The sequence below is a fragment of the Musca domestica genome, unplaced genomic scaffold, assembly GCF_030504385.1.
Source record: "Musca domestica strain aabys unplaced genomic scaffold, Musca_domestica.polishedcontigs.V.1.1 2, whole genome shotgun sequence".
Lineage (NCBI taxonomy): Eukaryota > Metazoa > Arthropoda > Insecta > Diptera > Muscidae > Musca > Musca domestica.
The window spans coordinates 47,286,108-47,303,923 of NW_026712249.1; the positions used below are offsets into that span (position 1 = coordinate 47,286,108).

The window sequence follows — 17,816 nt, forward strand, 5'->3', positions numbered from 1 at the left end:
AAGTAGCCATTTTAATTGTATAATATATTGAAATATTTTCAAAGGAACATTTTTACTTTTTCTTTTATTCGATGTACTTTTACATTTAGTTCATGTCGAAATATTCCATAATCAATATTTTCCTTGGTTATTGCCCTCATAAAAAACCATCCAATACATTTTGCCTATAACCAAAACCCTAACTACATTTTATCTATTGAGAAACATTATCCGAAAAAGTACATCTGCTTATTGTGTACAATAACAAAAATTTATGCCGCCTTAATCATATTTTTATTATCCTGTACTTATTGAAGTAGCTTAATTCTCTTTGGTATATTTAATAAATATTTTACTTGCAAACGTTGAATATTCTTGCTCGTGTGTGTATGTGTGCCATCACCAAAGTGTAATTCTTCGAATCAATGTTTCAATCTCTTTTTCATTACGCAATAATATTATAAAAATCTCAATTTTGGGCCACGTTAAGTCTTTGAACAGATCCCTCCTCATTCCGATGGGAAATAAAATGTGCTATTAAAATGTATTTTACTAAGAACTCGGTGTAAACCACACTCGTACACATTCTCGTAAATGCCAACAACAACAACAACAGAGCATCAACGACAGCAACGTTTAGTGAATTTTTGTTTATTTACGTTTGACAAATCCTTCCATAAATACCAGCTTTCATGATGTAATTTATGATTTTGTTCACAGACCAAAAGTTTAGCCAAGCATCGAGCCGGAATGTTTATGAATACACGGAGATTAGAATTGGGTTGGGAATTTTCCTTCCATGGAAAATTCTGCAATGTGTTGTTTAACACTCATTTAGACCGTACTTATAAAGTTTTGCTGCAGAATAATATTATTTGTAAAAATTAAAAGTATAAGCCTGGACACGAGGCAGCCGCATGAAGTCAATTAAGCATTTTATTGAAAAAAAAAAGAATATTGGGCTATATAATCTTCATAAGTTTCTCGCAGTGTAGTATAAAAAAATTCTAATATTAACAACAACGAATGTTAGGCACACTTCAAAAAAGAGTTGGAATAGATTATTTTTCAGACACGAGTAATACAATTTGAAGATAAAATTTAACATTAGTTTTTATTTTTTTCAGATTTTATTCTCAGAATATTTTTAAGTTAGGGCAGGATTAGAAGTTTAGGTTGCCAAATTTTTGTAGCCTACAGCACTATGTGTTGGGGGGTATTATAAGTTTGGTTGAGCCAACATTTTCAGGGTGAGATGAAAAAACTGAAACCAACTTCAGACTGCTGTCATTAGGATAGGATTAGAAGTTTAGGTTGCCAAATTTTTATAGGCTACAGCACTATATGTTGGGAGGTATTATAAGTTTGATTGAGCCAACATTTTCAGGGTGAGATGAAAAAACTGAAACCAACTTCAGACTGCTGTCAGTTCTAAGCCACTCGTCCGACAGCTGTTACAATTATTCTAGTGACAGCTCATTATATTGTGAGAATTTTCCAGAAAAACATGTTATTCCTGATGGAATTCAAGCGTGATAGTGTGATTTCTTTATGTTTGTCTGGAAAACCTTAAGTGGCTATCGTTAGAGCACTCCAGCATTTAAATATGAATAAATCTTTTGTGTCTCGTGCCATTGCTCGTTAAGATTCCGAAAGTCTTCATATTACAAATATCAATATATTTGTACTAAACCAAGGTCGGGTATGAATATGGTATATATCGGTCCACTACCTCTGGTACCTCATCCACAAAGGGTCAACATTTAGAATATTGATGAAATTCATACAACGCGAAATTAATATCCAATTCCATTTAGACTTGGCATATCCGAATATTTCCATCAACACAAAATGTTTTAGAAAGATGGTAGAGATCGCACCATTCCTTCTGATACCTCCCCCACAAAAGGTCAAAGTTTTGAATAGCCAAAGCGATTATAAAATCCGAAATAAGAATACGGTTCTCTTCATATTTCACTGTAAGGATTTGATACATCGGTCCACTTCTGGTACCTCACCTACAAAGAGAAATTTAAATCCGATGCCATTAAGACTTGGTACATCTCAATATTTCCATCAACACAAGATCTATTATTAAGATGGTGGAGATTGGACAATTCCTTCTGGTACCTACGTGAAATATGCATCCAACTCTCTTCAAATTTCACACAGACAAACATTTTTTCCAACGCAAGATTTGTTATAAAGATGATATATATTTGCGAACCCCCTTCTGGGCCCACAACCACAAACGGTCACAATTGGCAATACTTTTATTTGACATAACTTACGAAACAAGTCAGCGATTCTTTACAGCTTGATATATCTAAATATTTCTCTCAACCACAGACCTGAGATGAATATTTAATTTATGATTTCGTATAAAATTGGATATAAATATTCGATTTTCTTGTAATTTTGCCCATATAAGTAGGAAAATAGGATACCCTTATTAAATTTAATGTCCTTTGGTAATATCGGGATAATTTGGGTTTGGTGACTATGCCAATATCTTTTGAATTTTTTACACTGATTTTGGGAATTTCTTTTTTGAGAATTATTCTGGCCTTTCCAAAATCGTGTCATATATGTTAATATCCCTGAAGTATTAGTTCAGAATTCTTGATTTAAAGATTTTCTCCTCTGGCATATGTCCGGCTACGCGCTTGAAAGTTTTCCAAATTTTCTATGTGGTCGGAGTTCAGCCAGGTAACTTGACATTCTCTTCAGGTGTATAGTGTACACTGAGGGAAAAATCCCGTTGCGAAATCAAGCACGTATGTTGTCATTTTCGCAACGACCCGTTGTTATATTTTTCAACAACGGCTGTTGGTGAATTGTGCACGAACGTGCTCAAATTGACACCGAGACGTGGTCAACTTTCGGTACCAACAACAGCCGTGCTTAATTTGTCCATTTGTAATATTGGTAATTGCAGCCGATTACACACGAGTAAAAAATGACAACGGTGGTGCATGATTCACACACGGTCGTTGTCAATATGACACCGGTCGTGTATGAATTATGCACCACCACCTGCATAATGATGCACCACCGTTGTTACTTTGTACACCGACGTGCATGAATCGTACACGATCGTTGCCATTTTAGCAACTACCGTGTATGAATCATGCACCACCGTTGTCATTTTTTTTACTCGTGTGCAATCGGCTGCATATTTACCATTTTTTCCGTGTTATTGAAAGAGAAAGGACGCATTGTGCAAAAAATTTATTGAAAATGAATAATAATTCGCAAGATCCTCAAAATATCATTGGTGAGTTGTTAGAAATCGATGGCAATATTGTTGTGGTTCGCGATACAAACCATTGCAGCAGTCAAGATGCGGAAAACAATGAGGACGATTATATGTTAAGGGAGTTCTTAAAAGGAATAAATATGGAGTCGCTTTTTGAACAATTAAAAGGTAAGTAAATAAAAATGAATTTTTCAGTTAATCAGTGTAATTAACAAAGAATTTTCTTTTTTGTTCTTTTAGCATCACATGTAACATTTCGCAGCTTGCAGTACTTGAAAAAAGAAGATTTAAAGGAAGCAGTGCCACCATTGGGACTGCGTGTTGAATTCAGAGAAAAGCTCTTTGCTTGGAAAAAACGAAAGGTACGTATTATTTGTTTTACAGAGTTGAACTCAGTATTAATATTGTCATAACAATAGCTCGGGATTGATGACGAAACTATGTCAGTTCCATCTAAAATAGGTGAATGGTGGAAACGCAACGAGACACCTGCAAGTACTCCTGGTACTCCCGACACTACAGGTTCGAACTGCTCAAAAGCCAAAGGAATTTTGTCAGAGGTAAGGTAAGAGTAATATTTGTGTAAGCATAGTTAATGTAGTTTTTTTATTTAATATAGGATCTAACGGAATTGTTAACACATACCTCGAAGGGGAAACTAGCGCTTGAATGTAGTAGCGTTAATAAGAAATTAAGTGACGAGCAAAGAGATGATATAATTAATATAATTATTGAAGATATTTTAACCAACAATGTTACTCTTTACACTCAAGACTATATGCGCATATTGGATGAAATTTGTTCCGTTTTTCCTCTTGAAAACGAAATGAGGGTAAGATTAACAATATAAACAACGTATCTGATTATGTAGTTTCTTAACTTATAATATGTCTTTATTTTTAGGATTATTATTACATTTCAAGAAAAGGAAAGAACAACGCAAGCGGAAAACTTTATGCCAAGTATAGAAACAAGAAGTCCAAAAGAATAAAGCTTTTGATTTCCGAGCCTAGCACAAGCAAAGCAGCAACTCACACATCTCCTAATTTTTGTAACAAAGATGTTCCCGAAATTGATGAATCAGTTGAAAATTCATTGAAAGCTTCCTTACTAAGAGAATGTAATGATTGGGGATCGATCTGCGAAAAATGGAAAAGATCCTTTAACATACGGCAAAGAGATATAAAAAATTTAAGTAGCCATACATTTCTCCTTGAATGGACGAAGTTGTCCGATGCAAGAGCTTCAGAATTGGTAAGTAGCCATGAGCTATTTATTTGTATATGGATACTAATGTTTCGTTTTAGGTCAACATTGATTTCGATATTATGTATCCACAGAAAGGCAATCTTCTACTTTCTAAATGGGACCAATTTAAGAAAAAAATTTACAATTATTATGGGAAAAATATTCATAACGAACATTGCAAACAACTCTTCGCAAATGTTTTGACGGCAAGCAGCATAGGTAAATTTTAATTCCTGATTTATCATAAACATTAAAAGTAATATTTATTTTATATTTCGGTTGCAGATGCTCAAGATTATATATACGCAATACTGTTGAATTCAGTTTTACCATCACCTGCTAGGTTTAAATGTGGAAACGGTAAATTACGAAAAAAAGTAACAATAGCTGATTCGCAGGAAAGTTTCGTACTGCGACTACCGACAATTAACGATTATAAAAGGCAAATTGATACAGTCACTGAAAAGTATTACAATGCTGGATTAACTATACAGCCATTTATAATTGTGGAGGGTTTGTCCGATTTCAATATAAAAGGTTTTTATGTTTTTTTAACCACAATTTGTTAAAATTTCAATCGTTCCTCGAATGTTTAGATACATGTTTTAAAATTTTTCATGCACTTTCTTTAAAATATCCAAATGCCTGCCAAATTCCATGGATTTTTATCCAAAAATATTTTTATGAAATTAATACTGTATATGATATAAAATCAGTTAATTTGACTTCACTTATTAATTTCTGCAACAATAATTAAAGTACAATTCAAAATGTATATTTGCTTTCGTTGCCGTAAGCATTTTGATAAGGCAAATCTTTTAATAGCTCATTTGAAAACAGACCATTTAATGTCCACTAAATTTTTAAAAGTACAATGCGTTCAGGACAACTGTAAGCAAACATTTACAAAATTTACGTCATTCAGAATTCATTTAGAAAAACTTCACAAGAATCACACAAAAGCTCCACCAATGGTTAAAGCCATTAATGTGCCAGTTGAAATGTCATCATCAAAAGAAAATGATTATACAAACAGTGAAACTGTTATTAACAACAATACAATAGAAAAGGATTTAAATGTTTTGAAAAAGAAAACCTTATATCTGTCTTTACAATTACATGGTCAAAGCTATATGCCTAGAAATCATGTTATAGAAATACAACATTCTGTTTCAATTCTGCTTTCATCCATTTCATGTACAATTGAAAAATATATAACTGATCATCCAAATTATGAAGACTTAAGGTACTTACTAAACTTTTGTAAAAATCCTTTCGAAGAAACTAGAACGGAATATAGACTTTTAAAAATTTTAAAAGAACTAAACTTTTATGATGATCCAAAGGTTTATGTAATTAGCAATCAAGTCTCGGAAATTGTTATCAGCGGAAATCCCAGTTTAGGTCCAAAGTTATCCAATATTTATATAATGCCACTGAAATTCATGATAAGTGCCCTTTTTAAAATTCCAAATCTCTTAGATTTGACATTAGAAAACTCCAAAAAATTCCTAAATTCACCTGTTTTACAAAATTTTACAAACGGTGAGTTATATAAAACTAAATTATTAAAATATCAGTACAATTTAGTTATTCCCTATGTCCTTTACATGGATGATTTTCAAATTAATAATCCTCTTGGAACCCATACATTTTCCATATGTGGTTGTTATATTAGCTTTCCTTCAATGCCACAGCACTTGTTGTCAAAACTTGATTATATATTAACTGCTGCGTTTATACCATCAAAGGATTTAAAAGAACGTGGAAATGAAGTTTCATTTCACAATCTTGTAGAAGAGTTAAAAATTCTAGAAGAAGGGGTTGAAATTTGTGTTCAACAAAGTGTTCAGAAGGTGCATTTTATTTTAGGTGTAATTATTGGAGATAATTTAGCAGTTAATAGTATTTTAGGCTACGTGCAATCATTTAACTCTAAAAGATTTTGCCGGGTATGTAGAAGAAAAAAGTCCCAAATGCAATTCGACGCAATTCAGCATTTAGATAGTTTAAGAAACCAAGAGAATTACAACTCAAATGTATTGGAAAATAATTTTCAAGAAACAGGTATTAAAAACAAGTGTATCTTCGAATCTTTACCAAATTTTAACGTCACTGAAAATTTTTGTTTTGATATTATGCATGACATTTTCGAGGGCATATGTGTCTACGATATGTCTAATGTAATTCTCGGGCTGATTCAAGAAAATATTGTTACGTTAGATTGTATTAACAGCAGAAAATCTTTATTCCAATTTGGAGAAATTGAAGTGGGAAATAAATCTGGACCACTAGATTTATGTAGATTGAAAAACTATAACTTAAAAATGACAGCTAGTGAAACTATGTGTTTTACTAATTTTTTACCTTTAATGGTAGGCGATTTAATTCCTTTCTCCAACGATCACTGGAAAGTTTTTATAATATTATTACAAATAATCGATTTACTTTTAAGACCAAGTTATATAGAAGACGATTTAATAAAATTGGAAGAATTAATTAGAGATCACCATTCACTTTATATAACATTATACGGTTCGTTAAAACCGAAACACCACTTTCTTGTCCACTATCCCACAGCTATCCGAAAATGTGGTCCCCTTAAATATCTCTGGAGCATGAGATTCGAAGCTAAACACAAGGAAGCAAAAGCCTATTTAGGAAATACTACATCAAGAGTAAATCCCTGTCGTTCATTATCTATTAAGTCTGGATTGAAATTTTCCAATTTTTTATTAAAACACGAAGATAACTTAGAACCAAATGTTATCATTAATACGCATACCATCGAAGATTTGGCAAAAGAGGAATATTGTTACAAAAAAAGTAAGCCAGTTTTAAATTACCAAAATTGCAAAGTGTCTGATGACATTTTTTTTAAGGGAACTAGGTATAAAAAAAACTATTATTTAGCAACAAATAATGCCGCAATTGAACTTTTCAAAATTAAACATTTAATAATTGAAAATGAAAATGTTTACATTTTATGTAACCAAGTAAAAGTTAAAAACTTTGATTACCATTTACAATCGTATGAAGTTGGTTCTCTGAATGAGGATACAATTTTTTTAATACCAATTTTAGATTTTATTACTTACCCATTTCACTTATATCCTATGAATAATGGAAAAGTTTATTTCAGATTTAAGTTAATTTAATTTGTTTCTATACATTGAATATATGTAATTCGAATTGTTTTGTTAAATCAAATATGTATTTATATTGAATTTATGTAATTGGTTTCGTTCAATAAAATACTTTTCAAAAAATGTCGTTTCTTCTACTAAGGGTATAAAATGGAAAAGGAACGGATATCAAAAAATGACCACCATTGATTTCAATCTGACAACGGGCGTTGACAATCCGACAACGGAGCGTTGACAATCTGACAACGAAGCGTTGACGATCTGACAACGAAGCGTTGACAATCTGACAACGGGGCGTGCTCGAAATGACCACGTATGTGCTCATTTCATGCACATCTGTTGTTGAAATCGTTGCCAAAATCTCGGTGTCAAAATGACAACAGCGTGCTCATTTTGACACCAAACGTGGTTGATACACTATCATACACGGATGTGGTCATTTCATACACGGATGTTGTCATTTTTTCTCTGGGTGTATTAACTTCAATAATTTTCTCTAAGTATCCTTTGCATTTTATATCTCAAACCTAGGTACAAGCCATTGGTCCAAGTATAAATAATAGAATTACGCGTTTCCATAATATCATGAAATATAATGTAGCACTTTTTTACTTTTCGTTCTCAACACACCATTTCAATTTGGATGCATGGCTATTAAGAAATTCATTGAATGGAATTCCCACTCACTTCTTTTATAAAAATTCTTTCATACAATATTTCATACAGTTACAAAGGAAATAACATACTGAATATACCCCCTCATATATCATAGTGAAAGGTAATAAAGCACAAGAAAAAAATTACAATTACATCTGATCGTGTATACACAAATACATACATACATAAATACACATACTATAAAGATTCATTTACGGCCAATTTGTATCCGCAACATACTAACCTCTCATATAAATGTAAGCCGTTCCACGCATATTCCGCCTCGTCAATACGATGAGATTGAGGACATTGCCAATGATACCCAGCGCACAGATGATGGGCAAGATTATACCGTACGAATATTCCCGCAATGCCTCGGTGCGCGGATCCTGGAAGAAGAAGAGAAGAAGAAGAAGAAAAATATCAGGAAGTACATGACAACAACAGGAAAATTCAAATGTCAACATTAAATATGTATTACGTATTGATATGGAATCAAATATTAAGCACAAGTGGAAAAATAACAAATAACAAAAAAGAAAAAGAGAAGGAGAGAACAAAAGGAAGGAAGACAAATTTGCAATGAAAATGTAGTGATTAAAGGAAATATGTTCATGTATTGTTATCACTTGTTTGTGTGTGTGTGTGTTGGTTTGTTCGTTTGTTTGTCTGCTGTCACCGAATTTCATGTAAAATTTGTGTAAATGTTACAAAAACAATGTGTTATACATGAAATGAGCCGTAAACGTAAAAACATATGTCAGACAACCAACCGTCCGGTTGTGTGAATTCTTAGGAAAAATATTTTATTTTTATTATGATAGATGTGTGTGTTCATATGTGTGCATAAAACTTGATATGGGTCTTTCCACACAGTATTTATTTTGTATTACAGAGGTAGTTGTAACGGGTAAAAAAGATGAAAAAATCGGGCAAAAGCCTACTATAAGATACCCTACACCACTACGAAAAGTTAATAGAGCTACCTGTATCAAATAAATGTTTATATTTGTAATTTTTGTGAAATAGATCAACTATGGGCCACTTTTGAATCAGTATTATGGCTTTAGATCAGCTATAATTTGAAAATTCAGGGAACTAAGAAGTTAGGAGGTATTTCCAAATGTCAATTGCACTTCTCGTGCCAAAAAATTGCGGTAAAGTGCTTGCTGTGATTTCGAGAAAGACAAGTTAAAATGTACCAGTCGGTTGTGTCGACAGATATATACCCCCAGCTTACGTCTGATAATAAAATACATATGAACTTGATTATTCAAAATTTCTACCCCTCATTGGGATGCTACCAAAAGAAAGGGCCAATATTTTCAAGTCCGCATATGATGTAAGTCTGATATAACTATAGCGACGTGAATGGTCAGGCCTATATCAACTACTTCTTCTCCTTTACTTATTTTCAGTGGGATTAATTGGATATCAGCATTTAATATATTGGCTTTTGCACCACTTTGTACATGCATACAGGATGAGATAAAAAAACTGCAACGAAGTCAAACGCCATAATTTTTACATTTTATTTTCATTTTTTTTTTTTGAATGAAAGCAAAAAATGTCGGAAATAGCACCACATTTTAGAATGAGTTTAGATTTGTTTGAATTGGTCACCTTTGACACGATTTATGGCCCGAATGTTGCTCTGCGGTATTTTGGTCCACTCCTGGCGAAGCGCTTCCTTGAGGTGATCGACGCCTTGGTATTTTTAAGTGCCAAGCTGGCTTTCCAAAATACTCCAGAAACAATTGTGCGCTGAAAATAAGCCAGGAACCTCATTTTGTAACCATTCTTGGGTGGCGCGAGCTGAGTGCGATGGTGCTGAGACCTGTTGGAATGTTCTAGGTCTGCGGCCAAAATATTTGCGTGCCCAAGGTTTTAATACACCCTCCATATTATTTTCGCGATAATATTCGACATTTATGCTGATGCCACGGTCGATTAATACGAGCGGAGAGCGACCATCGGCTGTTATGGCGGCTCACACAATCACCATGACCGGCGCTTGAGTTCTGGCGCTTGAGTCCAACCATTTTCAGCTGACCTCTTTGGCAAGTAAACACGATCAATTTGTTTGTTTATAAACTGGTGGACAACGAATGTTTTCTCATAGGAGAAAACCAAATTCGGCAGTTCACAACTTTCGGCCAAGCGAAGCAACTCTTTAGCTATTTTCAGTATATTTTCTTTCTGTGTAAGTTCGTGCACTTTTTGGAATATCAATGGCTTTACCCCGAGCTCATTTTTCAATATTTGCCGAATGAAATGTTGTGATATGTTCAGCTTACGACGCGGGTTTCGATCAAGTCGCTTCTTTACTTTTCGAACCTTTCTGCTGATGTTGCTGTTTTTTTAAGTCCACTTCCTTGACTTCGGGCTACGCTACCAGTATCACGGTAACGAGTGAGAAACACGGAAACGAGAAACAAAAGATTTATTCCAGCCAAATATAAAGAAAGCAATCTATCACGCTTGAATACCATCACGAATAACTTTTTTCTGGAAAATTCTCACCAAAATGCTTTTGTACTCTTGTAAACAATGTAAGAAGCTGTCCCTGGAATAATTTTAACAGCTGTCGGATAAGTGGCTTAGAAATGACAGCAGTCTGAATTTGGTTGCAGTTTTTTCATCTCACCCTGTATGTAGACAGACATTCTCCAATTTTTTGGCTGTAATTGAGACATTAGGGACCAATCGTAAAATTTATAGCATTTCTGATGATTTTGGACCTTTGTAGTGAAGGTACCACAAGGAGTGGTCCGATATATTTCTTATTCACACTAGATATTGTTTTGATATAACTATAAGTATGCATCAAATAATCGAGTGATAATTTCGTTTTTCATGAGCTTTATGGTTATTCGAAATTTCGACCCGTTGTGGGGGAGATATCAGAAGTGAACCGATATCTAACATCTTCACATCAGATCTCGTTTTCTATAAATATTGGAATGTGTGAAGCTTAGAATAAATCAGTTGCTTATTTAGCATTTTATGACAGATACAATTCTTCAAAAATTGTTGACCATTGTGAAAGAGGTACCTCGTCTTCACATCCGAGCTTGTGCTGATAGAAATGTTGAGAAAATTTTTGACCCTTTGTGGGGTAGGTGGAGACCGATATCGTCAATTTTCACACCCAACCTAGCACTGATACAAATATTAAGATTTACAATATTTGAACATTGAATTCTCCCTTCTGGTTCCATGATTTGATTTTTTTCTATGGAAACTTTGACCTTTTGCAGGGAGGTAGTGGAAGGAGTGGACTAATATTTCGCAATTTTCGAGCTTGATCAAGGTTTGATAACAATATTACTAAATGGCAAGTTTGGATCAAATCGGATTATCCCTTTGAGAGATGAGACACGTTTTGGCCGTATCAAATGATATAAACCCTCTGTAGCCATATGGCTGAGTGTATAAAATGTGTATTTGCTTCTTGCTTGGCAGAGGTATTTCTGAGTTATATCTGATATCTTGTACCAAATATAATTTTTATAGAGTGCCTATTACGAAAGCGAGGAACTTAAACATTATATCTGATGAAGCATATATATGGGAGGCTTTAGTTCCCAATTATCCGATTTTCAATCAATTTCTAGTACATGCTTTTTCCTGAAATCGGTTGGATGTGCCGAAATGTATCCTATTTGGACGAATTTTACACATATGCTGTACAATTAAATTCAAATCAGTCGGAGATATATATGGGAGCTATATCTAAACTTAGATCGATATTCACCAAAATTGGCGCATATGTTTAGGCCCTGTACTTTAAAGTTTATCTAATTCGGACTTATATTACGAACTTGGCACAAAATGCTTATGAAACCGCACGCCGTAAAATTTTATCTCAATCGCACTAAAATTTTGACCTTCATATTTTTCAACAAAATATATGAAAAGGCAGATGGACGGACGGACGAATATTCATAAATCGACTCACAAAGTGATTCTATGAGGATTCTCAAAAATAACCTTCTTCATGTTACACACAAAGGTGTGAGGGATAAAGAACCATCTCCTAAGGGAAAACTTTATTTCTGGTATAAATTTCTCGATTATAATAGGAATAAAATCTTATTTGCTATGTGAAATAATAAAGCACAGATATTTCCCTGTCAACGTTCTGAATTATACATAGTCTTTCTCGTACAATACCCATAAATTCATAAAAGAACGATTTGTCACCATACAAAAAACAGCCGCGTCCTATAAACCTTTGCACACACACACACAAATTCTCTGCAACATTAATTTATATCCTCCATAATTTAAGAATAACTTATTCCAAACTTGTAATAACTTTCGTTGTTAATAAAGAAAAACGGATTTACACGCTTAACACAAAATTTGCCAATAACCGAAACATAAAAAATTATTAATACCATAAATAATTTGAAGATAATTTTCAAATACCTTAGTCGTAAGAGCCGACATAAATATTAATTAAGTGGCGAAAAGTCTATTCTTCTTTAAGGTTGAACTTTTAATGAGTAAATAAGTCGTTAATATTAGGTAATCCTTATATTAAGTCATATATGTATACGAAAGTGTAACAATGAAAAGAGCTCTAGCATAACAAGGAGAACAACATAACAAGGATTAAAAGTAAGCTCAAAGTAGCAAACAGAAGGATTAGACAATATTGTGTAAAACAAATGACACGTGAATGCTGAAAGGGAAAGTTTCGTAACGAAGGGATTGTTGTTTTTTATAACAGCATAAAAATTTATAGAGAATTTTAATGTGTAATTTTTATGAAAAATATTTTTATGGTAGTATATTCCAATTTTTAATAACGTTTAAAATAATTGTATATATCAGATTGTATAAAAAAGGGGTAATATGAGCTTTTAAGCCTTTAATATTTGAAGAGAATGGTATTGTGTGAACTCAATGACTCGACAAATCGGCGGTGTCATTTTCAATTGTTTCATAACCCGTTTTTTACTAAATGAGATATAGGTAAATTTAACGACCTTTTAATAGGGCCCGAGCTCCCTCCAAAATTGAAAATTCTATTTTATGTTTTAAGCAATTTTGCTTGAAAATCGCATGTTTTGTCGGCCCTTTCCTTACTGATTTTAATAAGTCGTTTTATAAGATGCTCTACCTAAAAAGTTTTCCCGTGTCTTGTAGAAGTACTAGAATCATACATATTTCGAGGAGCTCTGGAACTATTTATTTTCAATATTTCAAGTGTGAACACCAGCGACCCCGTGGTGTAGAACGAAATGCTCAATTTTATGTATATTCAGAATTTTACCTGCCATATGTTTGCCATTCCGTTTGTAACATCTCGAAATATACATTTTAAAACTTACAAACTATACACACAGGATGAGATGAAAAAACTGCAACCAACTTCAGACTGCTGTCATTTCTAAGCCACTCGTCCGACAGTTGTTAAAATTATTCCCGTGGCAGCTCATTATATCGTATACAGGCGTATAAAAGCATTCTGGTGGAATGTTCCAGTTATTCGTTATGGAATCCAAGCGCGATTTCTTTTTATTTGGCTGGAAAACCACAAGTGGCTATCGTTAGAGCACCCCAGCATTTAAATGTGAATAAATCTTTTGTGTCTCGTACCATCGCTCGTAACTGTGATACTGGTAGCGTAGCCCGACGTCAAGAAAATAGCAACATCAGCAGAAATGGTTCAAAAATTAAAGAAGCGACTTGGTCGAAACCCCCGTCGCAGTGGCCGAAAAATGGTTTGTGAGCTGAACATATCGCAATATTCCTTTCGGCAAATATTGGAAAAATGAGGTCGGGGTAAAGCCATTGCAATTCCAAAAAGTGCAAGAACTTATACCGCAACAGAAAGGAAATAGACTCAAAAGAGCTAAAGAATTGTTCGCTTGGCCGAAATTGGTGAACTGCCGAATTTGGTTTTCTTCGATGAGAAAACATTCGTTGTCCAGCAGTTTGTAAACAAAATGATCGTGTCAGCTGAAAATGTGCACCTTCGGTTGGCCACCAGAACTCAAGCGCCGGCCATGGTGATGGTTTGGGCCGACATAACCGCCGATGGTCGCTCTCCGCTCGTATTAATCGACCATGGCATCAAAACAAATGCCGAATATTATCGCAAAAATATTCTGGAAGGTGTATTAAAATCTTGGGCACGCAAATTTTTGGCCACAGACCTTGGACATTCGCACAGAACTTCGCCTTCGAACTCAGGACGCGCCACCCAAGAATGGTTACAAATGAGGTTCCTCACTCCAGTTCAAACAAATCTAAATTTATTCTAAAATTGGATGAATGTTTGAAGATGTAAAATTTGAAAATGTAAAACTTTTGGTGTTTGACTTTGTTGCAGTTGTTTTATCTTACCCAATATGGCGATTATAGCAAGAACTGGACTGATATGGCCCATTATTTGGACCAATGAATCTTGAAGTAATCCAATATTCTCAGTCAAAATATTGGGTTTACTTAGCATATGGAATATACTCCTAACAGCTCGTCTAGAGATAAAGACTCACTCTAAGCTGGTGCATAGATATAGACTCCCTTTCAGCTGCAGCACCCTGCCTTTGAGCTCCCCTAAATGTAGGCTTAATTTGGACTCGTATATAAATCAAAACAAATAAGAAATAAGATCATGCTAGAGCGACCAAGAGATACCCTACAACACTATATTGGTCGGGTTATTAGATCCAAAACTTATTTGGTTTTTGAAATAATGCAACAAAATATTGCAGAATCTTAATTAAAAACTTAGTTTCCCCTATACTATATATCTCTGATATTTGGCTATATTCGTCAACAAATCAGCATCTACATAAAGGTCAGAGGTGCGTCTTTCATGTATGTGTGATTTTGGTAATGCTGGTATTTTTTCAAACAAAAGTTGTGTTCCCTTTTACATGTGGTGTCCGTTGGAATTGCAATTTTTTAATTTCGAAAAAAGGGAAAGGTGTGCTGAATTGTGTCATATTTATGCTCAATTGTGCCGATATTCGAAAAAAATTCTGAGACAAACGGAAAAAGATTTTTTCAAAAAAAAAAAAAAAATTTAGACAATTGCAATTTTCGAATTCCGAAAAAAAAATAAATTTGTGCCTTTAATTTGTTTTTTATATTTCTTAGCAAATTCGAAAAAAACCATAATTTCGATAGCATTTCAGAATTGCAATTTTTGAATATCGAAAAATGCTAGCACAAATCAGCACAACTTTTAGTTTTTTCATATCTTGTTTTTAAATATGCGATATTAATTTTAACGAGTAACGAGTAGATGTACAAATTTCCAATGTATGGTGAAAAAATTGTGCCAGGTGAGCACAATTCTGCACAACTTGCAGATTACAAAAATTCCACATTTTACAAATGTTATACAGTTTTTTTTTAATTTTTTAGCGAGTTACGAGTAAAGGTAGAAATTCGTACTAAGTGAGCCCAACTCAAAACAATTCACTGCATCTAAAAAAAATTGCAGCGGTTTTTCTAAAAAATACTGATTTTTTCGCAATTGCAATATCATGAAAATGGTTTAAGATATTGAGAAAACATAAATAAAACAAGCACAACTGTTATTTTCTCGAAATTGGAAAATCGCATTCTTTTGAAATTATTGTTCATTTTAATTCGGTAAGAGAAAAAACTTTAACGGCACAAATAAGCACAAACCGAATACAATTCAGCACAACTTTATTTTTTTTTTCGAAATTCAATAATTGCAATTCTCTCAGATTTTGCGATTTTTGAATATTGCAATTCCAACGGTAACCACATCAATTTTACCCGCTGAACACAAATGCTAGGATTCAAAATGCTAGGATTTTACCCTGTCCCATGTGAAATTCCATGTCAATTCACCTCTAAGTGTGACCTGTAAATCGACTGCAAAATCAGGAGAATTTTCATTTTGGGCCCATTTCATCCTAAATATTTTGCGAACACATTAAAAACAATATCCTTCTATGACCATTCAAAATGGTAGGCTTCTGCCCAGCCCTTTACCCCTATGAAAAATTCCATATCGATTATTGTGACCTGCAGAGCAACCACAAAGCCCGAAAATTTGTCTGTTTTCAACCCATACAAAATTTGCAAACATCTCGAATAGACTTATATTCTCACTGCAATATGCGACATACATAGCTAGATCGACTCAGCTCGGCGAAATAGGAAGACCAATATTTGGAGGTGTTAAAACAATGTTTGCCCCAATCAAACTTGAGTTACCCCCAACAAAAGCTGGTGTAGGGTGTCAAAATTAATTTTCTTCGTGTTTTACCTACCCGAACTATCTATATTCCCCTTTTGCTCTTCTATAAATAGGATTTCTTGAGGCTCGTCTATAATGAGGAACAATTTTCATTTTTATTTCTTTCAAACTCACCTCATTTGTTATATAAAGATCATCGCGTAAATTATCACCCACACTTATGGAACCAGCATTATTTGTCACAATATTGCCAACGGCCGTAGCACCATTTATAAAACTTCCCGCCGCAGTTGCAGCAGCAGCGGCAGAAACACGATTGTCCACAAGAGTCTCTGAGGCGCCCGAAGAAATGATATTGTGAGATGTTGAGGCGGCTGTGATGGCCTGACTGTCATTCTCGTGTACAACAGGCGTTACGGTGAAATTACCACCCCAGATTATCGAACACAAGGCCGGATCCTCTTCAGTTGTATAGAGTTGTGTTAACATAGTTTAAGGTCTAACCTTTTCTTTTGTTACAATTTGTTTTGTTTTTTTTTTCTCTCTTTTTTTTTACAATTTCACTTGAGTCCGGATATGGAAGAAATTACCGGACTGCAACACAATAAAACTCATGAAAAATTAAATACAATCAGGTAAAGGTGTTAATAAAACGCAAACTTCTTCATCAGCAGGAACAGAGAAAAAAATGAACAACAACAAGTCCCATGTGTGTCTCGAAATGTCGTTATCAAGCGGAAACAGTTAAATCGCCAACGGAAACGAAAGAACCCCGTTGCATGTTCATGTGCTGTCGATGCTTGTCTGTCTGTCGTGTTTCTTAGTTTTTCATTCACTTATTGTTGAGTTGTGTGTTTTTTCTTTTTGTCTTTCTTTTTTTTCTTGTTTTAGTTCTTAATAAATTTAGTTGAAAGAAGACAACAGCAGCAACAAAAAAAAGTGCCAAAGACTTAACTTTTAATTAACCACTTTGAAATGTTGTTTACTTTTGTTGCATCTGTTGTTCTGTTCGGTTCCGTTCCGTTCAGTTTCTTCCCATCAACTTTCTGCTGGCTTACACTTTAGTTTTTGCAATTTTTTTTCACTTGCTTTTTTTCTTCTTCTTCTTCGTAGTCTCTGTGTGTTTCTGTCACTATTTTATTTGCTTTTCACAGTCACAGCCACGATGGTATAGAATTTCTTTCATGCTCCTATGTTCGTTGCATTTGATTTCTGTTGTTATATATCGCTGTTGTTGTTGTTGTTGGTGGTAGTGGCAGTGATTGTTGTTGTTCTTGCTAGTTTCGCAACGATGGCCTTTGGCAGTAGTAAAGACTTGGGAATTTTT

At 34.0% G+C, this 17,816-nt stretch overlaps 1 protein-coding gene and 1 long non-coding RNA gene across 2 annotated transcripts in view; one reads left to right on the forward strand and one right to left on the reverse strand.

The window, feature by feature from the left end:
- LOC101895664 (probable G-protein coupled receptor B0563.6) overlaps window positions 1-17,006 on the reverse strand; it is a 49,753-nt gene extending 32,747 nt beyond the window's left edge. Inside the window, exons 1-2 of the mRNA XM_020036851.2 lie at window positions 16,664-17,006; window positions 8,534-8,678 (exon numbers count right to left, since the gene is read on the reverse strand). Coding sequence (XP_019892410.1) covers window positions 8,534-8,678; window positions 16,664-16,978 — 460 coding nt within the window. The 5' untranslated portion in view covers window positions 16,979-17,006. The remainder of the gene's footprint in view (window positions 1-8,533; window positions 8,679-16,663) is intronic.
- Window positions 2,998-5,476, forward strand: LOC131802091 (uncharacterized). Its single transcript, XR_009342035.1, has 5 exons — window positions 2,998-3,600; window positions 3,658-3,798; window positions 3,858-4,070; window positions 4,142-4,705; window positions 4,772-5,476. It is a non-coding gene; the product is annotated as an uncharacterized LOC131802091 (long non-coding RNA).
- Window positions 17,007-17,816: the final 810 nt, after the last annotated feature.